At 38.5% G+C, this 23,971-nt stretch overlaps 2 protein-coding genes and 1 long non-coding RNA gene across 10 annotated transcripts in view; 2 read left to right on the top strand and 1 right to left on the bottom strand.

The window, feature by feature from the left end:
• The window catches only part of LOC115343404, a 14,939-nt gene extending 8,067 nt beyond the window's left edge, over positions 1 to 6,872 (top strand). The window contains exon 3 of the long non-coding RNA XR_003924112.2: positions 6,273 to 6,872. This is a non-coding gene — a long non-coding RNA (uncharacterized LOC115343404). The remainder of the gene's footprint in view (positions 1 to 6,272) is intronic.
• On the bottom strand, positions 2,041 to 10,987 carry NMNAT1 (nicotinamide nucleotide adenylyltransferase 1). Of its 2 annotated transcripts, none has more exons than XM_030019278.1 (5): positions 10,882 to 10,987; positions 7,550 to 7,724; positions 6,882 to 7,065; positions 6,031 to 6,176; positions 2,041 to 4,719 (listed from the first exon to the last, which is right to left on the bottom strand). In XM_030019278.1, exons 2-5 carry the CDS (start codon positions 7,671 to 7,673, stop codon positions 4,319 to 4,321), a joined length of 855 nt encoding a protein of 284 aa, XP_029875138.1. In that variant the 5' UTR covers positions 7,674 to 7,724; positions 10,882 to 10,987; the 3' UTR covers positions 2,041 to 4,318. The 2 variants fall into 2 exon arrangements, with proteins under 2 accessions (XP_029875138.1, XP_029875140.1); XM_030019280.2 differs by lacking the exon at positions 10,882 to 10,987 and adding an exon at positions 10,498 to 10,620.
• LZIC (leucine zipper and CTNNBIP1 domain containing) lies at positions 10,928 to 23,971 on the top strand. Of its 7 annotated transcripts, none has more exons than XM_030019284.2 (8): positions 10,947 to 11,038; positions 11,284 to 11,389; positions 11,903 to 12,046; positions 13,172 to 13,307; positions 14,394 to 14,492; positions 15,170 to 15,265; positions 17,096 to 17,177; positions 18,573 to 23,971. In XM_030019284.2, exons 3-8 carry the CDS (start codon positions 11,946 to 11,948, stop codon positions 18,629 to 18,631), a joined length of 573 nt encoding a protein of 190 aa, XP_029875144.1. In that variant the 5' UTR covers positions 10,947 to 11,038; positions 11,284 to 11,389; positions 11,903 to 11,945; the 3' UTR covers positions 18,632 to 23,971. The 7 variants fall into 7 exon arrangements, with proteins under 7 accessions (XP_029875145.1, XP_029875144.1, XP_029875141.1 ...); XM_030019281.2 differs by having other exon boundaries at positions 11,284 to 11,408; XM_030019287.2 differs by having other exon boundaries at positions 10,953 to 11,038; positions 11,284 to 11,408; positions 11,943 to 12,046.

Here is a 23,971-nt window from a genome sequence, read left to right as displayed (position 1 = left end):
CTGTTCTTGCAATTCACTTTCAACTCCTAAAAATAGCCAACAAGAGTAACAAATTCAAAAAGTACTCTAGTGTATATAGAAGGTTTACCTCCCCCCTTTGCTTTTTATTCTTGACACATACAGTAGAGCAGAGATCATAACAGAAGTTATTCCCACTGATGCTTTATTAGATGCTCTATGTTGTGGCAGAGCATATAGAGAGTAGAGCACAGGATGCAGCAGGTAAGCTTCAGTGTTGGACTTTATCTTCAGCAAAGTGGTGAAAGAAATCTCTTAAGTGATGATCCTGCAATGTTTTTTGAAAAGTGAATAAAGTATGTCTGACTTTGAAGAGAAAGGATATATAAGGAATTTGGAAGTGAGATTTTATTTCCTTTAAAAGCTACATAATTCTCCAATGTCTTGCAGTTCCTCCATCAGTGGTTACTTTTTGCAAACTGTATGCCTTATTGTTACAATTTACCAAGTAAGAAATATGAATTTAATAACCCTGAACAACTAGGCACTCTAGAATCGCTAAGTACAGGAGAGCTAGATTAACTTCTTACCTCAGTTTCCTCATTGGTAAAATGGGGAAAACATTCATTCCCAAAGTCACACATATGTTTTGAGCATTAGCTTAATCCCACATTTTAAGTGGTCAGATGGGACAGCAACGAGCACCACAATGAAGGCTACATTAAAAGAAAAACCCAAAATTGATGGGCAAGGGAAATCTTAACTGTGTTGCTACCATAGTAAAAAGGGAATTTGGTATTCTGAATCTTGAATGAGGAATCTCACCTATAGCTACTACATCTGCCTATTTACTGACTCAGTTTAGGCTGAATAAAAAGATAATATTTTGCACAGAAAATTAAGCTTCCCTGAACTTTAGCTACATTTTTGGAGCTGACAGTTTGACCTATATGACTCACAGAATCATGCCAGTAGGAAATTAAGACGTCAAAGCTTGTTTCCTGTTTGCAGCTGGATATTGTTCTCTAACCTATACTAAACTAGGAACGGCACAGAGAAATGCAAATTAATGTTTCCCCTGGACTCAAATATTAACATTTCACCCATAATTTCTTAGTACGAGGCTATGGTAGTAAAGCACTGTTGCAATACTATCGACTCTTCCAAGTGAAGGGAAGTCAGTACTTGGATAAGTCCTGTGTAAGAGCCTGGATATAACATTTTAATTGAAAATTAAGATTATGCATATTGTCTGGGATGTGGTGCTTCTTTCTGTAAATCAGTACTTCATCTCAAACTAAGACTTATAAAGGGTACTAGGGGTACTATTTCAAGGCTCATCCAAAGAATTGCCTGTGGAACTTTTTGTAAGAACCGCCAAGTGCCCTGGCCACGTCCTATGATGGTTCATTTCTTTCTCCCTTACAAATTCCCGATTTTCTTTTTGTGGAAAGAATTTTTTTCCATTTCTGTCTTAATTGCTGTGCAGCATTGAGCGTCTAACACATTCCATTAAGGATGTGGCTCGTTACAGAAGTAGATAAAGTGGATCCTGCTGCTGTTGTAGTATTTATAAAATATTTTGAGTCTGAATTTTATGTGCAGTGTAAGGGCCCTATGTTCTTTTAATAGAGCAGAACCAAATGCAGTGATGTAAAAAAAAAAGCAAGCCTCATTTTTGTTTATAGAACATCTGTGAATGCATTATAACTTTCTTATAAAGTTCAGTGAACTGCATTATTCACAAACCTTACACTTTCAAGTATATAGATTCTCTTTTAGGTCTAGTCCACTCTTGAAAGTTATACCTGTCTAACATTTTTGAATATGCCACATCACTGCAAAGCTGATATTTATAACTGATTGTAACAGTAGATTGTCAGTGTGCAGTTACTTCTAGTGTTGTAACAGGCAGGTTTCTGGATCCCACTAGTAAAACAAAACATCCATATTCAGCAGTCAGTGTAATTTTTGAACAATGTTCTGTTTTGTATAGACAAAACTGTACGGACATCATTCTACCTACTTAACAATCGTGCCGCTATCAGACATCACATTTGGTTAATAACAGGATGACTAAAATTAACATATCACATGCAATTTATTTTATTGAAAGACCCATCACACATAACTACGTTAAAACCCAGTGAAATATAACTGTTTGAAGACCAAAGCTTTATAAAACATCCTATTGAATGCGCAGTTTCTCTAGAATTACACAAAGTACACCAACACACACCAGCATCATTATTTAGAATAAATCTAGACTTAAGTGCAATTTTACTCCAAAAAGTGACCACATAAACAGGGTGCTTTCCCATTAGAAAGATCTGCTCCGTTTATTCAGAAGCACACTAGTTGACTTGAGTGCTGAAAATAAATCTTGCCCTCTATTCTTGTCAGTCATAAAGACAGACAGCGAGCAAAAGAGAAAAGTAGATCTTGTCCTTTCCTATGCACCATCAATAATATAGTTATCTTCAATCAGTTATGGCAGTTTGATTGCTAAGGTGTCACGGGGGGCATAATTTATCCTTCGGTACCTTTATTACTATTGATGATAAACGAACCCAGCCTCATTATTGAAGGACAGGATAAGCTTGCCTGAGCTCTACGGGAAAAAAATGGCAGACTGAGGACATTTGATGCAGGAATCGCCAAGAAAAAAACCTAAGAATACTTGATGCTACTTTCTGTCACAGTGCAGTTACAGATGCACTTCTAAGTTGTGACTTGATTTTATTACTAAATCTCTTTAGTACTTTAAGAGATTTAGTACTAATCTCCGTGTAGATTCTCTGTAGCCACCTGTACAGACTGGAACTAGTAGAACACAGATGTTCTAGTGTATGGTAATTGCAGAATTTCATGTAGGGGTCCAAGTTTGCATGCCCAATGCTAGCTCCACTGCAGGTTACAGGTTTTCCCAATAGTATCTCGACTCACCTGCTGGGTTTTATATGAGCTTTGCAGGCCCTAGGGCCACCCGTGATGTTCTGTGTTTGGCTTCTGGCTTCCAGACTCCACCTAAGCTCCGAGGGAAGCCTAGACCTCTGCCTCAGCTCTTTGAGGATCCCCTGCCCAGGGAAGAAAGATGGCGGGTTGTCACAGTTGTGATCCTGGAACATGTCCCTGGTTCTAGACTTGCCCAACAGCATCTAGGTTTCCTCCCCTGAGAGTCTCACATTCTGCTGGATTTGTTGATCTGAAAAACGTGAACAGAGTAATCTTGTGGAGACTGTATGAAAAAGCTATTGACTCATTAGGTAGTGTCTTAGAAACCTTCACATTTTTAATAAGGCACATCCAAACAAAAATGGGATGATGGCAAATAAAGGGAGGTAGAATTCTATCACCATGACATTCACAGTGCCTTTCTAGTTTATATTCACATAATACAGACAATATACTATTAGATTCAAAACCAGATTTCTAGCAAAGAAAAACATTTCACTTCTTATATACAGTCTTAATATCCTACCATTTCTTCTCAACTCCAGTTACAGAAAACAATTCTGGCTATATACATTTGGCTCAAAAGTAAAAGCTCATTTATTATTTGAAATAAAGGGACAAATGTGTGAGAATCAGTGCAATGACACTATTATTAATTTCTATCCATTAAATCAATGGCTGTAAACCAGTTTCTGAAGTAGGTCTGTCCTTCCATGAGAAACAGTGCTGAGCTTAACATACAGCTCTGGAAACATGAATGAAAAAGTAAAGCACAAGGCATTTCTGGGAGCAAATTGCATGATAGCAGACAAACAGGCTGCATACGTGAAAGGCAGGCAGCTAAAAGCATGGTGTATCTAGCACAACTTCAGCCAGGAGTAAATTTTTCCCTTCCAGGATAGAGCTAAATAATTTCTTTGAGGTGCACCCCACGTTGGCAATTTTTTAAAAAATGAGTTACATAGATTTCCTATCAGTAAGTGGTACATTTTGAAATTAAGTTGCTTTGTCTGTTAAGACACCTTAAGTTACTAAAAATATTTGTGTTAGTATTTTATAAATAGCATTCAGCAGTCTGAGTTAAAACTAATTAGAACATTTTCATTTGTTTGTTAATTTGTAATTCTCATGTGCAAGTGTGAATTCTTACACTTAGTTCACTGCACTGTGACAAAACATTTAAACGTGAAAATCTTACTGTTTGACTTAAAAAAGATTGTGTAGGTCCAATTACTGAGTGCACCAAACTCAACAGCAACTGCAGATGTACTAAAGCGACAGATTTAGCCCACTAGTTACTTTACAAAAAAAACCAAACAAAAAACCAACCCCTAAAAATCACATTTTCCTGTACTGAACTGTAGCTTTATTAACAGCAGAAAGTAAGTTAGTTGTATAGTGCCTGTTAGTTCTTGGAATCACTTGCATGTTTCTGTAAGGGAGCCAAGACAACCCCAGCATTCCTGTCTTCACTCTCTGGACTATACAGATTATTTTTTTCTATGTATGCTTGAACTACATCAGGCACTAGGTAACGAATGCTCTGGCCCCTCCGCAGTGCTCTCCTAATCTTGGTGGAGGAAATGTCATTTGTGATCCATTCTTCCACAAGGTGAATGTTATTCTTATGTCTCCACAAAATATCAGATTCATAGATGAATTTCTGAACGCTGTTTCCAGCCCTACTGATGCATACAAGGCCATGATTTTCCACAATTTCAGTGATGTCCTCCAACTTCCACAGATTGGGGATCCCAAAAGATTCCAGCATGTCACTTCCACAAAGCAGTTTAACCTGTGGGACACCTTAAAAAGAAAAATAAGTGAGAAACAGGGCTTGGTTTAGGCCACCAGATTTTATCTAACTTGATGGGGCCATTTAATTTCTAGACTACCTCTTTTTATCTTTGGTTAAGATCAGACAATGGAATGACATAAAAAAAGATTCAGAGTATATACTTTATAATTAGTAGCTTCAATAAAGGATTTTTCTGAAAAAAGGTTATGGATGTCCCTTCATTCAAAAGGACTGGAAAATAAACTCTAATATGCTCATTTAGCCTTGGGATGAATCAACCACTGTGAGGATCAAAGTAAAAGAAAATATAGAGAAAATTCCAGAATAGCTAAGTACGAAAGGATACTGTAATGCTGTTAAAACTTTATCTGACATTCCATAGAGTTACAGAAGAGAAGCTAGCTTTTACGGGACAGGGGGCAGAAGGGACTATGTAAAAGGAAAGAAAATACGACCAAAGAAAACCCCGTGGACTGTGTGACTTGTCTTCAGGGGACTCTCTTCCACACTATATTTTACAGGGAATCTCAAGAAGCATGCAGATAGAAACCACCTTAAAGAAATGGAAGCAAAATTGAGAGTGCTACAGATTTGCAGCTTCCAGAAATGTCACAAGGTGGTAGGAATGTACTAAAACATATGTCAACACAATATGAAAAAAGCCTGCCTGATGCTGTTGGTCTTTTCTTTGAATACAGTTACTTTAAACAGTAGAATTCGGAAAGGTTCAAGGGAAGAAGTCAGGCAAAAGTCAAGATTTGCTAATATAAAGGATTAAGATGGTCATTATACAAGGCTGTTCAAATTCTATATGAATACATATAATTGTACATGTTAAGCTAAATAACTAAAATTTAGATCTAAAAGCAATAGCAAAATAAATGCTATCTAAAATTACAAAGCCAAGCTATGTCTGTTGTATGAAGTTTTAAATTACAATTTAAAATGATCCTGTACTCAGATATATTTTGAATTTCAGGACTTAATCCTGTCCTTTCTTTCTTTCTTCAGCAACTTACAATATGATCCAAAATTCTCAGTTGTAACTACAGTTTAACAAAGTTCTGTAGGTAAAATGGATAGCTCAGACCTTTTTCAGTTCAGATTTCTATTATCTTGAGTATTTTTCATGTCCTATATATTTTACCCTTACAGTCCTCTTGTTACGAAGCCTACTGCTTTACGCTGTGGGATCTAAGGGAATAAACTTATTCAGTGAAATCAGAACCAAGAACTAGCATAGAAAAATGTTACTTATCAACAGAATTCCTTTGAAATAGCAAGTATTGTTAAGCATTTAATTGGCAAACAGACTTAACTTTTTATATCTGGACTCTGATTTTTCTTTTTAACGGGGTCATGCCTATTTGGTTCCTGTTTCCTCTTCCGTCCTGGCTTTGTTAAAGGTATAGCATTCTGCAGACTATTAGTGGGATCAGGAGATAAGAGCTTTTGATGATGGTACCTGCAAAACAGATGTATTTTAGGTATTTTAAAGATGTAGGAGAATATAGGGAAGAGTATGGCCTACTGAATAATCTATCACCACTTCCTCCTGCAGTACTTTCACAGACAATCCATCCAAGAACCGATCTGCTGGAACAGGAACTTGTGAGAGCTGGGTCATAAGACATCATGAGACAGTCAAAGTGCAAAGATTTCAAAGCAACAACTACAAGGTTGGTTTGTCTTTTTTTTATAAAAATTTGTTTTAAAAAGAAGAACCTCAGTGAGGCTGCAGTGACTAAAAGAATAAAAACCATAAAACTTAAAAGAAGATACTCCTTCAGGCAATTCTCATGCCAGCCTTTAAATACACAAATGGGCAGCATAGCACAATCAGAATCTAATGAGGGAAGCTTGTGTAGCATGTGTCTACCCTACTCTAGTCTCTTGTCCTTCCTCATGAATACCTTTTCAGCACAAAAACTGAATAAAACCTAAGAAACAATATATCTTAAAAATTGTTCGCAGGCTCATTTTTTGTACATTTAGGACTAATGGTGCAATCTTTCATTTACAGTGCTCGTATAAATAGTACTTCTGAATTTACTGAGTCTATTCGTATGATTTGGGGTTAGCCTGCTCTAATTCTAACTTGTTAGAGCTAACACCATTCCTTATCCTTCTATAGGTTCTTGAGACTTTTTAGGATTTGGCTGAAGAATACCTTAAAACTTTTAGTGTTTCCAACCACTCGCTCTGGCTGCTTTCCCAATCATCAACTTCCACCCAATCTGAGTTTTTTGTAGCTAGTTTTGCCATAGTTACTCGGTGGTTCGCACTGATCAGACCTTTCTTCTTATATGCATCGCCTACTGGTGAAATTATTCCTTTGATTACTTTGTATTTTCCTGTGGAAAAAAACACATCACACAATAACATGAAAAGTGGTTGAGCAGATGTTACTTCCACTGTATTGTATTTAAACTATTACATAACCATTATTCACTGCAATCTCTAAGAATACCAATGCCAGCTCTGATGGCCAGCTGAGTGGAAAAGTACTGTACAATTCTGCCATGTGCAAGGCAGCACAATTAAAGATTTAGCAAGATGTATTAGAAAGATACATTTCTATAAACTATTAAAATCAAGCTTTAGCTCATTAAAATTAGTAATAAGCAACACATATATAAGACTGTTATCTCATGTATTTGGCCTACATGATTTTATATGATACATGCACGCATACTAGCGTCAATATAGAATTAGTATTATTATTTCCAAAAATATCTGTCACTGTCAAACAGGCATTCATATACACAAAATATTCACCTTAACATTTAAGGTTCTAGTTATCAGAGCTGTTCTGAATGATACAGATTACTGTCCTACCTGTTTCATGAAGGTAGTCTTTAGCCAGCTCAAATAGCCTTAGATGCATGTTGGTAATGGGATTGAAGGACCCACAGGCCAGCAGTACTACTTCAGTCTTCTTGTCAGGATCTTCCATAGCCATTCCTCACAGCTACAGAGCCAAGTGGAGAGTGTTGGTGCTAGTTACCAGGCACTACAAGAAGATACCAGATTAAAAGATAGTTATTCCTACTTACTTGTGCTGCCAATAAGCAGAACATTTCAAGATCAAATTGAACACTGTATTTTCCTTCCATCAACATTTGGCCTGTGATTGTTCATGTGATACTGCATTACCCAGTTTTTAAGAGATTAAAACCACTGCCTCTAGTTCTTTCTAGAGGATAGAGGTACAGTGCAAGGAGCTGAGACAACAGTGGCATTATGTTGCAGAAAGGAGGATAATTCTTCCATGGGCCTTCAGAAATCAAGGATGTAGAGAAAAGTGAGTGTGCTAGGAAGAAGATATATGTAATAGATAAGTGAACTCAAATTTGCCTTGCCTATGTATTATCAATGCAGCTGCGATTCCCTCCTATATGCAAGAGGAAACATCTTTAAAAATTAAATCACTGAGAACAGGCTGCTTGCCTAAAGAGAGGACAGGGTACTGCCCACTCTGAAGAAAAGCAGCTCATGCAGAAAAACTTCATAAAGAAAGATTGTTTGTCCTGATGGCAGGCCAAACTTTATTAGAACCTTGCAAGTTTTTTAAGATGCCAATGCCAATCAACTGCCAAGAGATGCATCTTCAGGGAACTTACTTATAAGTAACTTCCTTACTTCTAGTCCTTACGGGGGGAATAGAACATCCTATGACAGTTCCCAGTGCTGCTACGCTAAGTTGCAGTGAGTCTTTTCAGCAAAATCTGTAGAACTAACATTATATTGTATTAAATTCTGGAGGAGGGGGAGGGTTAACATTTCTTCGTTCAGGATTTATTTACATTTTACTTTCTCTTGGTATGTGGGAAGAAAGTGCTATGGACTGAACATGAAAACAACCAATCTACTTTGTGTTGCAGAAAGCAAGTGGTAGATGTACCAGTGGAACAGATGATAAAAGAAGAGTGAATTTAAAAAAGTTTAGTAAAAGCTGCAATTAAATGCCAGATTTTTCTTCCTTTTTAAAATACAACAGCACTGTTCCAATTTTGAACTTCAGTTTCAGAAAGCTGCTTAAGAATTGGTGAAAATAAGGAAATTCCACTACTTATCTTTTTCCTTTCTCCTCACACTACATGGATTTTTGCTTCTCAGTGTTCTTTTCTTTCATGAGAATATTCTGGCTTGCCAAGATGGTTTCCCCTAGCCTGGCCCTGAACAAATGAAAACCGGAATATGTTATGGGCCATTCTCATGCTGTTGCTGTTTGTGGGATGTCAGAGACATCTGTGTTGAGCACTGAATAGTCTGCCATTGTTTCTACAGCAACATCGCTGGCTGAAGAATCCCACAAGGTCACCCTCACATTCTGTCTCCTTTACAAAGAAGCTGAGTGATGTTCCCAGTCACCACAGTGGTGAGATATCATCACAGCTAAATCTTGTAACAGCTACTATGTACCGACATCAAATAGCCCTTGAATAAAAGGAAGCCTTGCAAGGCTTCACATTTTGCAAGTGGTAGTACTTTTCTGTGCTTTCAAGAGTTTCACAAACTTTTAAAATATTCTTTATTACTGCAGAGTAGTTCAGCATTTGAAGGGTTTGGTGTTACTTGGAATGCAGTCTTCACAGGGGCATCAGCTGGAAGAGTTACTATGGGAACAGGCAAGGAAAGGAGTTAGGCTTGCCTTTGTAATGCATAAAGCCCTACTTTCTAAAGAAAGAGACTCATGCTGCAAATTTGAAAAGGCTTGATTTTCTCCTTTAAAAAGAAAAAAAAGCAAGGGCAAAAATAATAGAAAATTTTAAGATGAAAATATATAGTGCCTTTTCTGGAGTTGGTCAAATGTCCTTTTTCATGCTGCTAGCTCATTTTACAATCTTCAGAAACAGGCAATTATTGCGTCATAAACTCACCTTGTAGCGCTTCATATCTGCATAGAAATTGAGACTATAAATATAATTTAATAGTTTGAACATACCCTCAGTCTCCTAATTTGCATTGACATCCTCTGCTTAGCACTTTTCACAGAAAACAGCTGCATGGTTGGTGTGGAGAGCAAAGGACATGACAAAGAGGTATCATCCCATGATTACCTCGATCCTTATAACCAACACAGCACCGTCAGAGCTGGGATCTGCTTTGTATGAAATGACCTCCATATAGCACTAACTTTTGGGGGAAAGCTATGCAATTTGCGCATCCCAGAAGAGAAAAAGACTAGGTTCCAGAGATGATTAAAGCCCAGCCACTGCCTGAGCTGTATATGGAACTACGCCTGTTCTTATTGTATAATAACATAGGTAGTTTTGATGAATTACGTATAATTTGGCACTGCTTGACACAGTTCTAATTATTGCAGCTTGACCACAAGATCCAAACTAGCAGCCCGGCTCCTGCTATACAGAGATGGGAGAGAGAGACCTCTATGCAGGTAAGCCTTTAGTTTCACAAAACTGAGAAGAGGCTTAAAATAATTAACGCTACCTTATGCCAAATACTAAATGAACTACTAGTAAAACCTCTCTACAGAGACTTAAGGGGAAAGTAAAATGGCCTTCAGTCAGATTTTCCGTCAGTGTAGGACATGCTGGATCACTTTCCCTTCTCCTTCAGAAGGAAAATTGAGGTGCCCTGTGACGTAGTCCTTTACACATATGCTTATACATAATCTCATCATGCTTATACATAATCTTACCGATATTCAGTGTGTCCTAATTGCAGTCCTGCTAGTGCTTAGCTGGATTGGACACCTATTTGCACTAAAAAAACATCAACGTGTGCCTGCGGTAGGTTTTGGGATGGTTCTGAAAACCAACCTGTTCGCTGCTGTGGATAAGCAGGTAATTGTGAGTAGGCTTTGGTCAGTCTCATTTGCATTCCAGAGGTAAATATTTATTAAACCTGCTAATATATCTGTCGGATATCAACGCCATCAAATACGAAATTTACGGTGAGCAGGCTGTTGCTGGAAGCTCTCGCATGCTAAGCGCTCCGGTTTTCCCTCCGTTTCAGCAACCGCCTCCCCACAGCTCCACGCCGCCAGAGGCCCGCACACGGCTACGGCCCCCGAACGTACGGGGCGCAGGATCAGGCCCCAGCCCAGCCGGTCGCCAGTCTCCCCCGCCGCCCCCACCAGCGGTCCCCGCCGCCGCCCCGAGCCGGCCGGCCGGCCGCGCCGCCCCGCCGCCGCCCGCGCTTACCGCCCGGGGCCGCGCCGCCAGCTCCGCGCCGAGGGGCCGCACTGGGCGGCGCGGCGGCGGCGCGCTCTCATTGGCCCGGACGCGCCGGAAGCGGCGCCGGTCGGAGGCGGCCCGCTCCTCCGTCGCTTGGCGTGGCGCCCGCCGCGGCCTGCCTCAGGTGAGATGGCGGCGGCGGGCCCGGGCGGCGGTTAGGGCGGCGTGCGGGGCCGAGGTGGGCGGGGAGGGCGGTCGCGGCCTCCTTGCGGCTCTGCCTTGCAGGAGCGGGCCTGGCGCGGGGTCGCCTCCGCGAACTGCGGGCGCGAAGGAGGAAGAGCCGGGCTGCAGCCTGGCCTCGGGGACAGGCGGGCGGGCAGGACTCGGATGGCGCCCAAGTGCCGCCTTCTCGGTTCTCCTTGCCCCCAGGCCTCCTGTTCGCTCCCCTCTCTCGCACCTTTCCGGCGGGGAGGATCGCGTTTGCTTGCCTGGCTGCCGGAGCCCTTGGCGTTACTGCAGACCCGCGAACTTGCTGGTCCGGGGCTGGTGAGCCGGTCACCCGGGGAGATCCCACTGATCGCTGCCGTCAGCTACCTGTCTGCTCCTGTTTGATGCCCGAAGAAGCACGGGTTTCCTCTAGAGTCCACTAGTTTTCCGCAGCGAACGATCCTATCTAAGGTGTTTGCGTGCTTCAGACACCTGCATCCGGGTTGTTGTCTCTTAGTTTCCCAAGGGGCCGTTGAAGAGTAGAATCTGTTGTTAGATGTAGCGGGGCCTCAGTATTTCAGTAATTGCTCCTTGGTTTGAAACGTGTTTCTTTTTCTGTGCCGTGGCTGTTTGAGTTATTACCTTGGTGAGCTGCCTTTTGCTACAAAGAGAACAATCCCGTAGACCCAGACTAACATTTCTGTATTTCCACGGCAAGCATCTCCCAAGTGTTTTGATTAGACACTTCCTCAAGATACTGCATAATTTTCTTGATATTTGGAGCATTTTAAAACAAGTTTTAAGTTGCTGATACACAACAATAAAATGTTCTTTCTCCTAGGAGTGTCATGTAGCAGCTTAAAATTTTCATGTGAAAACAGAAAATGGCTTCAAGAGGAACAATAGAGACCAGTAAACTAAAACAAAACTTGGAAGAGCAGCTGGATAGATTAATGCAGCAGCTTCAAGATCTGGAGGAATGCAGGTAATAAAAATAGATGCTTTCCTCTTATATGGTCATATTTTTCTGAAGTGGTTGGCAGAAGAAATTGGTACCTTTCAAAAACCTTGTGGGTTGTTTTGTTTTATTTTGTGTTTTGCTGTGGCTTTATATTCTTTAAATTAAGTAGGATGGTTGTGTTAGTAAAAATTATTTTAAAAAAACAACTTTATTAACATCGTTCTATTTCTTGAGGAAAATGCAGGCAAAAATACTCATTACTGTTTTCTTTGAAATTTTGCATTTCAGCGTGACTTTTTAACTTCTAATAGCTGTTCACAGAATTCACAGTTTTCATATGGGCTTTTTTAATGGCAGTTAGCAAATAGCTTTTTTTGTCTGTTTTGTTTTGTCTTATAATTATGGATGTTGGGGTTTGGTTTGTTGTTTTTGTTTTTTTTTTTAGTTCATCTAACATTTTCATGTGATCTGTTTTATGTGATTTTGTGTTAGTTTTTTGTGGGCTAATAAAATTTGAGATAGATTGAATTACCAAGGAAAAGGTTTGTGGTTTTTTTCTGTGTCAGTACTTGCACTTAAACATGCTGTGTGGTTTTAGATGCTTTCTCTGACTATAATTCTAATTTGTCCAAGCAGTACATATTTTTTTCAAGAGCATTTGTAACTGGTGGGGGTTGGTAGTGCCGTTCTTTGAACTGGGCGAGGTTTAGACAGCAGGATCAGTTATTCCTGAATGACTTGTTTGGGTTTGGGTGAGGAGATAGGCTTCTCAGATCATTTCATTCGCCCTAGCTTTAGGCAAGACAATTTCACTGCATATTTTTGTTGAGATCCAAAGTACACTTTTAAATACTGCACCAAGTGCTGAGTATCTTGTAGTTGTCAGGTCCTTTTTAATACAAGTGACTTCACACAAACATTGCAACTGCATAGGTGGCTAGGAGGTGGTGCAAAACCAAGGCGACTACATATGTATTAACTAAATAACAGCTAAGAGGGCTAGAGCAGAATAATCTGAAGTGATGTGAATGTTTTCATTGCTGTCTGAGGAAACATATTTCATGATATTCCCTGATGTCCTTTTTTTGCATGTTACATCTCAGGTTTAATCCTATGAATTAATGATGTGTCTTGTTGGATCTTCTTTAGAGAGGAGCTGGACGCAGATGAGTATGAAGAGACCAAAAAAGAAACTCTAGAACAGCTGAGTGAGATCAATGACTCCCTCAAGAAGATTATGTCTGGAGATATGACTCTGGTGGACGAGCTCAGCGGGATGCAACTGGTAAGGATGATGTGTTACTAAAAATAGTTCACGTTCTGCCTGGACTCAGTGAAACAGAAAATAGATACAAGTGGTTCATTACAGTTTTCAGACAGGCATATGTGAAAGCTAGATCTAGGTATCTAATGTTTTTACTATTTAATACATGTGTACATATAAAAACTTGGTTAGGTCTTGTCATTTTAAAAGGAAAAAAAAATGTTGAAGAATTATAACCATAACACTGTAGGAAAAAAACTGTGGGAAACTGCAGGGACGAAATATATCAGATCCTTAATATTAGAAAATAACATAAAATAATACAAATTAATATTAAAGAGACAATCCAGGACAATAAATATCAAGAGAAATAAAGTTCATGCCTGTTTGTTAGAAAGCATAAAGATAGCATTTCCTGTGCTCTTATTGCTGATTTGTTTCAAATTCAGACCTGTCAAAATGAAAAGGCTGTAGGAGTAACTGTGTAACTTAAAGTTCTTTTAGTGAATGGATCTTATTTTATGCTGACTTCCAAACTTCTGATCTGTTTTCGGTCTTTTGAAATGTTTAATTAGAGCATGATTTGTTCTTTCTGAGCCATATGGTTTAGGGTTTTGTTTCCAGAGAGATCATGATTTGTCCAAACATAACTGTGGTGAGATGTAATCATAATAGTTTTGATACTCCGTAGAGGATTTTGAATAACAGTAGGAGATTTACCTCATCGTTTACATTCTTACCCTTAGAAGAGCTGTAATCATCAGTGTGGGCATTAAAACTGATAAAGGTAGCATAGCACATCCACTTGTGATGTGCTAATATTAGGAAGATGTTGGAAATTATTAGAAATGAAGACCTGGACTGTAATGAAAAGTTTCAGAGCTCTTTCTCAGTGTAGTTGCACTAATGAGTGGATTTTTCAAGCCCTGCATAAAGGTCATATATTTTTTTCATCTCAATTCCATGGTTATGCAAAAAAAAGAAAAGCTCTCTGTATCAAATGATGCAGAGGATACTAATGATGCTTTCCAGCCTTCCTTAATCTTGTCATACAGCTATAGCTTGTGACTGCTATTAGTTCTGGTCATTCTTGCTCTTTCCTTGTAGGCAATACAAGCAGCCATCAGCCAAGCATTTAAAACTCCGGAAGTAATTAGAATGTTTGCAAAGAAACAACCAAGGCAATTGAGGACAAGGTTGGCAGAGGTGAAGGTTTCTGTTTTACTGTAAAAACTGTTTATTTGTGCTAGACTGATTTAAATATGTAATGATTGCAAGGAGAGCACCAAGTGTGTTAGAAAACTTGGTGGCAGCCTCGTAAAGAGATAGAGAAGTTCTCTCTTAGAATTTGTTCAGATTTAAGTATTTATTGAGGTAATGGGAATAATGTGTATTTCTTGAATTATCTTCTATCTTGCTCTTCAAGACAAAAATGTGATTAACAAATAGTGAACTGAGTATAACTGCAAATAGAAAATCTGAAGAGTATGAATCTGTAATTGTACTGAGGGGCTGGAGAGTGCACTAGATGTTTCGGAGATCGGGACTGAACTTGAGATCCAGATGAAGTGAAATTAAATGTGATTCCTGTGTGTATCGGTGGTATAGGAATCCATAATTTCGAATGAATAGCAGTCTTTGATTAAAAGAGATTCAAGTTTGGAGAAATCAAGAACGCTAAGGTTAGGCGCAAAGGGTATTTGCAGAACGTTCAGAAAAATTTCACAGCCATCTTTTAAATAATGGGTAGCTCTGTCCCTTACTTCTGTGGGTACCATGCTTTCTGATGATATTTTTAGGCTGTTGCATTTCTCATGCTGTTGTGTTGAGTGAAACTAATGGGAAGCTTATATGTTTTGACTTCTTTTCCCCCCGGCATACAGATGGACCGAGACTTAATGGTTGGGAAGTTGGGACGAGACCTATACACACAGCAGAAAGTGGAAATCCTGACTGCACTCAGAAAGCTTGGTGAGAAGGTAAGGTGTTGGTTTGATAGTTAGGTCAATAGAGATTTCTATCTGTGTATTGAAGAGGAATTTGAAATCATTAAAATAAGAAATTACAGCTTTTGTTTATGAGCAAATGATAAAATGCAGCTTGCTTTTGTAGTACATAAGTGTCCTTCCATTTTAATGCTAAGCTTTCTGAAGCACTCACTACTGAACATATATCGAGTAGTATTGTACATTTATATAAAGCTGTTTCTACTTTAAAATGCTTTCTTTGGTGGGTCATATGAATGAATTTGCATATAAGCTGGTACAAATTGATGATATTTATAAAAGCTACAAAACAAGTCTTTTACTGGCTAACTACCTCCTATCCACCTGGCAGGAACTATCCAAGACTTTTGAAATACATTGAGCTTCACTTACTTTTGTATTGGTGGATAATACCTACCTCTTGGTGTAAGATAAATAAATTGGAGAGATAGTGAGAAACTGATTGTTTCCCCAATGAGCCCATCAGTAGCAGAACAATCCCTGGGTTTTACCACTAGAGGGAGAAAGAGAAGTTGTTACTTCTTTTTGTTGATGGTACATGCAGAAAATGAGTTGCTGTGTATCTCTGTACTTAAACTTCCTTAAGAAATGAGGGAATATAATGGAAAACATCAAGTGCAGTACTTAAAGGAGCTGCGTTCCAAGTAGATGATAGTAGCAAATGCTTTCCCTCAGAATATTTTTATTGCTTGACTGTCAGAGAAGAAAATGTTTTGGAAATAGGTTAAAAGGCTAGTTAAGATTGTGAACTGAATGCATGAAGATATCTAATCCTCCCGGCATGAGTTCCTTGGATCACTTCAGACAAGCCACTTCACCACACTTTGACGTAACCTCTTTATCTTTTAAAATGATCAGTAACCTACTTCACAGAGGACTTGCTAGGCTAGGGGTTTCACATCCATTCTGAATGTGAAAAATGATGGTAAATATTACATGTTTGTCTGCACAATACTGCAAAATGCTAAGTAGTTAGATGCTTGCTTACAAAGCACCGCAAAGGCACATAACATCCTTTTTCCTGCATTCCAACATCATTCTGAATGCCTGTACCTGATTGTTATATTTTTAATAAACAAACTGATGCAAACACTGTGGACAGTTTGACACACTTATGCTTTGTTTTAATAAGGATATATATCTGCAGCTACTTAAATGAGTGAGTTTTAACTTAGAATATCTGAACCTTCCAAATGTAGGTTACTACTTCATTATTGTAAATATTTTATGGGCATCTGTCACGAGGCATCAGAGCACATACATAAAAGCAAAATATACATGTGCAAATGTCGCTTGAAAGGAGGAGAACCATTTCTAGGTCATTGACTCTTAACATGGTCAAAGCTGGTAGTGACTTCATATTCTCAGTTTTCTCAGTAGATGATATGAAGTGAGCTTAGATCTTGGCTCATTACTCTGTTGACCCCATAACAAAAACATAATTGACATCCTTTGCGTAGTTTTGGTACAGAGGTACAGTGTGACCTTTTAATGAAAAATTACCACTGGAGGTCAGCTTGAAGCTTAGTGGTGCATGCAGAGGCATGTATGGTGTTCCATATGCTGTCCTTCATGGGCTGACAGGCGCCATTGAGAAAAAATTCAGTGGTAAGGGGAGTAGCTTGCATTTTTACTTTGGCTTTTAGTATGTTAGATAACACTGCCATTTAAAAACTGCAAACTGACAATTGCTGTAACCTGTCATAGTTCATGTATAAGCCCATGTAGATGGTGGGAATTACAGTGGTGGGAATATGCACAGTTAAGCTACCAAATTCACAGTTGTGGCCTTTTTGAATTTAGCTCACTCCAGATGATGAGATGTTCTTGTCAGCAAATGCTGGTGCAGCCCTGAGCCAGTTTGAGAGAGTCTCCACTGACCTTGGTAAGTTTTCGTTCTCATGACTTTCAATTTCTTTGCCTCATTGAACATGGATTAATAGAAACACCTGTGATTCCCCTATGAAAGAGAAAATACAAACAAAAGATTCGTGCCATTACATTTTGATGTACATTTTTCTGTTTTATTAACAATGAAACTCTGATATGCTATCCATGAGGAAAAAGTAACGCAGCAAATAAATCCAGTGCCAAATGTCCATAAAATGCCAAGTGTTGCCTGTAATGCTGAAGGCTTGAACGGTCTGTCTCCAGCAGAGATACCACCCTTATAGTTAAATACAGATCTTTCTTGCATTAATGGCTCTCTTCAGGAGAGCTTTTTCTTCTGCTTGATGCAGAGAATTTGGCAATTATTGGCACATTGTCAACATACAGCTTTAAAGAACTCTTCTTGCCATGATTGTCATAACTCTAATCATATTGACAAGACCAAAAGTTCAGTTATAATATGCATTAAATAAGCACAACAGTTCATTCTAGCATTACAGTTAGAATTGTGATGAAAGAACTATGAATGGCAGGAACGTGCAGACTAGGTCAGGGTACAAATAAACTGTCTCTGTGACCTACCTTTCAGTATTCCTCTTCCTGGGAGTGTAAGCAAGGTGAGAACCCTTTTGTTCAAAAGGGTACTTTGTTAGAAGCAATCTGTGTTTGTGGTGGCTTGACCTTGGCTGGCCGCCAGGTGCCCACCAAGCCGCTCTCTCATTCCCCCTCCTCGGCAGGACAGGGGGAGAAAATAAATTTAAAAACTCATGGGTTGAGATAAAGGCAGTTTAATAAAGAAAAGCAAAGGCTGTGCACAGAAGCAAAGGAAAACAAAAAGATTAATCCTCTACTTCCCATCAGCAGGCAATGTCCAGCCACTTTCTGGGAAGCAGGGCCACAGTACGTGTAGCAGTTCCTTCAGAAGACAAATGCCTTAATAACAAATCCCCCCACCTCCTCCTTTCTCCTAGCTTTTATTGCTGAGCGTGGTGTCATATGGCATGGACTATCCATCTGCTCAGTTTGGGTCAGCTCTCCTGGCTATGTCCCATCCCAATCTTTTTGCTCAGCATTAGCCATAACATCGGTGTGTTACCAACACCATGCTAGCTACAGATACAAAGCACAGCACTGCGAGAGCTGCTATGGGGAAAGGTAACTCCATCCCAGCCAGACCCAATACAACATGGCTGGTTTCAGACCTGTCAAGCCAGTAAGTCTCCTTTTTTTTTTTTTTCTTATTTTATTTATTCTTAAATTAGCTCAAGTGTTCTAGTTTTCAAAATGTAGGTTTGATTTCTTTTGATCTCAAATGTTTTGCTTGATTTAAATTGTATATAAGGAAATTCACAATTTCTACTAATACTGAAAATGTTTTTTCCTCTCATAGGATCAGGAGACAAAGTTTTTGCTCTAGCAAGTTTTGAAGTAGAAAAGGCAAAACAATGAAGAGGTGCGTGAGGCTTGTGTCTCTCCAGTTATCAGCAGCATTGGACTTCTGTCACATTGCATTTGTTTTTTCTATTTTTAACACATTGAAAAAAAGAAAAGCAAAACAAAAACAAAAAAACTCAAACCCTAAACCTCTTGGGTTCTTAACCAGAAGATACGAAGTAAACAGCCTTAAGTGCACTTTGGAACCTTGGTGTCTGTACCCCTTAGTAATATAAGCTCTGAGGCTGAAAACTAAGTGGTACTCTAAAAACAAAAGCATGGTATGACTGTCTTTGGAAAGAATCAGCTATTCTGAACTTCTCTGAATGTGTCTTTCTCTAACTATTAAAATGTAATCTTTTTGCATGTGGTTGTAGCAAGCAGATCTTATTCAGGAGCAGTCCTACTGAGAGAGTGGGTTTTTGGGTGATTCTTCATGTAGCTCTCAAGTTGTCTTAATTTTTGTGTGGACTCCCTACTAAGGGGCTTGTACTAGGAATGCACTGAAGCTTTGAAAAATTGACATAGTTTATTTGAAATGCCATCTTTCTACAAACTGTTTGCAGAAGAACCAAAATGAGACTGTATAGTGATCATTGGCCCTTAGCTGCTTGTTTGCTGTGCACATGAATGAGCACCATTGTGTCCTAGCCTTGACTGACAAACAATGGAAGCCCTGTAGGGAGGCTTCTGGAGTAGTTTAACCTTGTGTATTGAAAGACCTGGAATTGCTAGGAAATGGCAATGAGAAGCCTTTTCTGTGACCTTGTACTTTAGCTCTGGGTGTAGAACTACATGCTACCGTTATTTCCCAGTATTTCTGAGATAGCGTGAAATAGCTTGCAAGTAGAAACAAGTTTAGAAAGGGGGGAAAAGCTCTCATTACGTGATCGGTACAAGTGTTGCTCAGTCTATTTATCAGATGGTGGTGCTGTGGAGAGGGGAGGGTCTGTCCCTCTGCAGAGGAGTTAGAATCCTCAATAATCTCAGAGTGTAGGAGGATTTAAAATCTCCTATTGTTGAATTTCTAGCTCTGAGTGTGGAGAAACTACTTGGGACTCCAGATGTGTGTTTAATTTCCTGATAAGCTATTTTTTTGTAAAATCAATATTAGGGATCTTGTTCTTGAAGTACTAGCTGCTTCACACTTTAATTCAGTACTTGTTAGCATTTTGTCTGAGCTGATTGGAAGCCTGTATTTCACTGAGAATTTTTTCAGCTTGAGAAATGTGCATTTCAGGTCTGCTCTACCCTGGTTATATATATTCAGGCACTGATCTAATGATATTGGCAACCAAAAAAAAAGGCATTTCTTAATTGAATTTCATACTTGTTCCCTTTCTTATTTTACCACTAGCTAAAGTATACAGCTTCTAGCTGTAACAAAAAATGGAAAAAAAAAAAAAACCCACCATGCAAAAAAAGTGATTTCATGCAAAAAAAAGTAATTTACCCTCTATTTCTGTGCAAAAAGAGTTCAAACATTAGACAGTTTTGGATCCTTTGGACTATATGTTTTACAGGGAGTTAGCACTTCCTTTCTTTGGAGAGCTTCAGAAGTGGAGGAAGCGTTACGAAATCTCATTGGCAAAAGGAGAATTTGGCTGTGAGTGTGTTGACATGCTATTATTATCTGGCACCCCTCAGAGAAAGTGTGACTTGCCAGTCACAGATACAGTCAGTTCTCCTTCCCGTAAGGTGGGGCAGAAGTGTATCAAGAGAAGAAAGCTACCATTTTGCTGCTTAAACTCCACAAATTTTCTATTTTTTCTAAGTGATAAATTTATGTTTCCTTAAATGAGAGCAAAGTACAATAACCAAATGCCATAGTGGTTTATGCTAACTCTCCAGCAAATGACATTAAAAAGAGGTTAAACAGAGATGTCTACCTATATTGCGAAGGTGATAGGTGTATTTTCAGGACAAACAGATTTTGCTTTGGTTTTAGTGGTTGGGATTTTTTTCTTTGGCTACATGTATTATTTCAGTTTTAGGCATGTTTCTGAACTGACCTGTAAAATGCGGTAACTGCCATCTCAGAAGAATTCCTAGGAAAAAAGTGATCTTGTTTCCATCTTGTTAGTGCTTTGAATTATAAAAATTAAGAAATACATGTACTAAAAGGATGATATTGAATTCTTTTAGACTTAGTAATGGTTTATAAACCAAGTTTTAAACCCAAATGTTGGGTAGATTCAGTTCCAGTTTATGGTGGCACAGCTATTTTTGGCAACAGTAGAGTTGGACCTGCGTTTGTCAGCAGTGAAGGTGACCAGCTGTCTTGAGGAATCCTGTGTTTAACGGATTAGAGCATCTGTGTTTTACCTATCAGATATATATCGTAGGCTTTTATAGCTAGAATTGAGCTTCAGTAAGAACTGCCATTAAATTGAGTGAGTGGAGTGGAAATAGTCTTAAATTTGGATAGCCTATTGCAATGTTAATCTCAGTGTCACATAGTAGTCACTTAAAGACTAAGTGTGTCGCATAGACAATAAACAGAAAATTAACATGATCGGTCATAATTTAGATTGCACTTACAGGGCATAAATATCCTATAAATAAGCAAGTTTGTCTAATTGTAAACTAGGACTGGAGTAGAGTAAACCAGAAAATGTGTTTTTTTACAATGTATTTTACTTTAATAGATATCCTTTTGAAATCTAGTATTTTAGAAATGAAAGGATACACAGTATAGACAGCATAATTTGTGTCTTTCACTGATGGAACTTTTTTCTCCTTTCTTTTTTTTTTAAGAAGCTTTTATTTAGATGGGGTCTTTTGTCCATTATATGAGAACTATTTTCCTGTCTGGGGCAGTATTATGTTCTCTGACAAAGGCTGATTGCAGCTTTATAGCTGGGAGCAGCTTATTAAAAGGCGTTATTAGACAGTCTAAAATTATTGAAAACAAAACAGTCTATGGGGACTGTAGCTGCCTTCTTTTCCTTTCTGCTCATTACTGGTGCTAAGTAACTCTTCTCCCTCCACATCCCCCAACCTGCTTGCAGCATTAGTATGTAAATTAAATCTCTCAGCACCCCCACAGATCACAGTAAGTTTACAGTACGATAGGGAAATCTTTTTCCTTGTAGTTTGAGAGGTGTATGTTTCCAGGAGAAACTCTTTTTTTAATGGATTTGCAAATATTTCAAGATTTTTTCGAAGTTTCTGTACTGCAGGCAGTTGTAAAATTCCTGTTAAATTTATCCTTGACTGACTATCTTTTTTAACATTGCACTCCTTTTGCTCTTGAAAAGATCTCTCGTGATTTAGATGGATAAAGATGAGACTGAGATCAGTGACCAATATTATTGCAAGATTCAGTATGCCAGGCCAGACTTGCCTTCTCAAAAGTTGTGAAGGGTCACAAAGCAGAGCTGTAACCCAGAGGCTGAATATGTCCTGCAGAATGCCCTGACTATAAATGTAATTTAACAAGGAAGGTGTTGCCAGTATGAAGCTATTCATATGTTGACCCTAGCAAATAGTTATGAAGTAAGCTACTTGAAGTGGTTAGATTAATTTCAGAGGCATAGTAAGTTAATTGGTGTGCTGTGCTAAATATTTTTCCAAATAATCCTGGGATGTACCTCCACTAGTACCTCAAATGTTTCTGCAGGGGCTAGAAAAAAGTCCATAATCTATTTATCATAATAATCATTTGCTCAAATAAAAACTGGTAACAAAAGAACAACTCCTAAATGAAAGTATGGCTTTATTGTTTAATGTACAAGCTTGTGATGTTTGAGTTCCATCCCCGCCTCAGCATTAGACCCAAGCAGATCACTTATTCTCTACACATCTTTCTCTCCTGGAGTAAAATACAGATTAGGATACTTGAATATCGAGTGCTATGAAGTTATTGATCATACATTGCTTTGAAGTTTAAAAGTGCTTTGTTTTTTGTTTATCATTTTACTTCTGAAATAAGAATTACAAAGTACAGTAGCTTTAAACACATCAGCAAAGTTGCCCAGAGTTCTTTTTGGCCATATATAACTTCCCTTTTTAAATCTTCTTTCTCTAGAAGATCAATCTAGTGATTGTACTGATCTAAAACAAAAAGTGTTAGAAAATTGAAGCTTCAAATGCTCTGTCTCTCTTCTGTCTTTGTCTCCTTGTATTATTTCCCTTCTTTGATCTCGAATGGAAAAGTAGCAAATTACCTTTGTCTTAAAGGAAAAATACAAGATATCTTAAGAAATCCCTTAGTTCATCATGTAACCTTGCCTGTTAAAATTGAATTAATTTTGATAGAGAATTCTGTATTAATGATACCCTACTGACCAGGCATTTAAGGCTGTATCATTAGTGGCTGAAATGGTAGGCAAATTAAAAATAACCATTTGGTTTTGTTTCCAGTATGGCCATTCCCTTCTTATATAAGGACAAATGCAATTTTTACATCGTAAACAAATAAAAGTCAGCCTGCAGGCATTGTCCAGTTTCCCCCCTTCCATCATTTTAAAATTATCCTCACAGAGTTCTGGGGAAGTCTTTTCTATTAGGGAAGTAAACTCTTATTTCAATTCTGTCTGCTTAGCTACCAGAGAGAGGAATAGGAGTGCTCATATTGGAGTTTTTCTTTAGAAGTCATGGAAAACATGACACCTTGTCTTGCTATGAGGTTGTAGGGGTTTTTTAACTTTCCTTTAATAGGGTTTTACACCTGTGACGGAGAGGGGAGAATTACTGGAGTTTATGTTGCCCAAGGTTTCTCTCCCATAACTTTTAAATACCCAAGCTTCCCACCTCAGTCAAGCGGGAGCTGCTGATGTTCAGAGCATCTGAAAAGATGGCCTAAAGTATCTGACACTATCTGACAGGATATATAAAAATGTTTCAGAATAAGTAGTCTCTAAAATAAGGTCTTAAAAGAGGAAATGCAGACATAAGGTTAGTGGATATAACTATATGTAAGGCGTTGCTGTATCATGCACTGAAATATCTACTGTAATTTAACTCAGTAATGTGTTCATGATATATTTAATAGCAGATTTCTTTTTAAAACAAGCTCTAATCATGGACATCTCTTTTGATCTTGCTATCATAATAGTTTGCTGCTTGATAATATTTAGGATCGTGTTTTGGACATGCCTCCAAAAATGGGTGGGTAATAATCGCAGATGTACTGAAAACCATCAGGCAGAACCACCTGCAAATCCTGTGGACAGAAGTGTTAATGTCTGGGTAAATAGTTCTTCTTTTGATTGTTCAGTTAATATCTTTGTAAGGTGGGGGTTGAAACTAAGTCCTGTAATGTTGTCTTAAAAGAGTGTGCTTTGCAACTTTGTAAATACCAGATTTCATCTGGGAACACTTCTGGTTTTGAATAAAATATGCAGCTGAGAA

The sequence above is a fragment of the Aquila chrysaetos genome, chromosome 6, assembly GCF_900496995.4.
Source record: "Aquila chrysaetos chrysaetos chromosome 6, bAquChr1.4, whole genome shotgun sequence".
In the NCBI taxonomy this organism is placed as follows: Eukaryota; Metazoa; Chordata; class Aves; order Accipitriformes; family Accipitridae; genus Aquila; species Aquila chrysaetos.
This window is presented reverse-complemented; position numbering and strand designations above follow the sequence as displayed.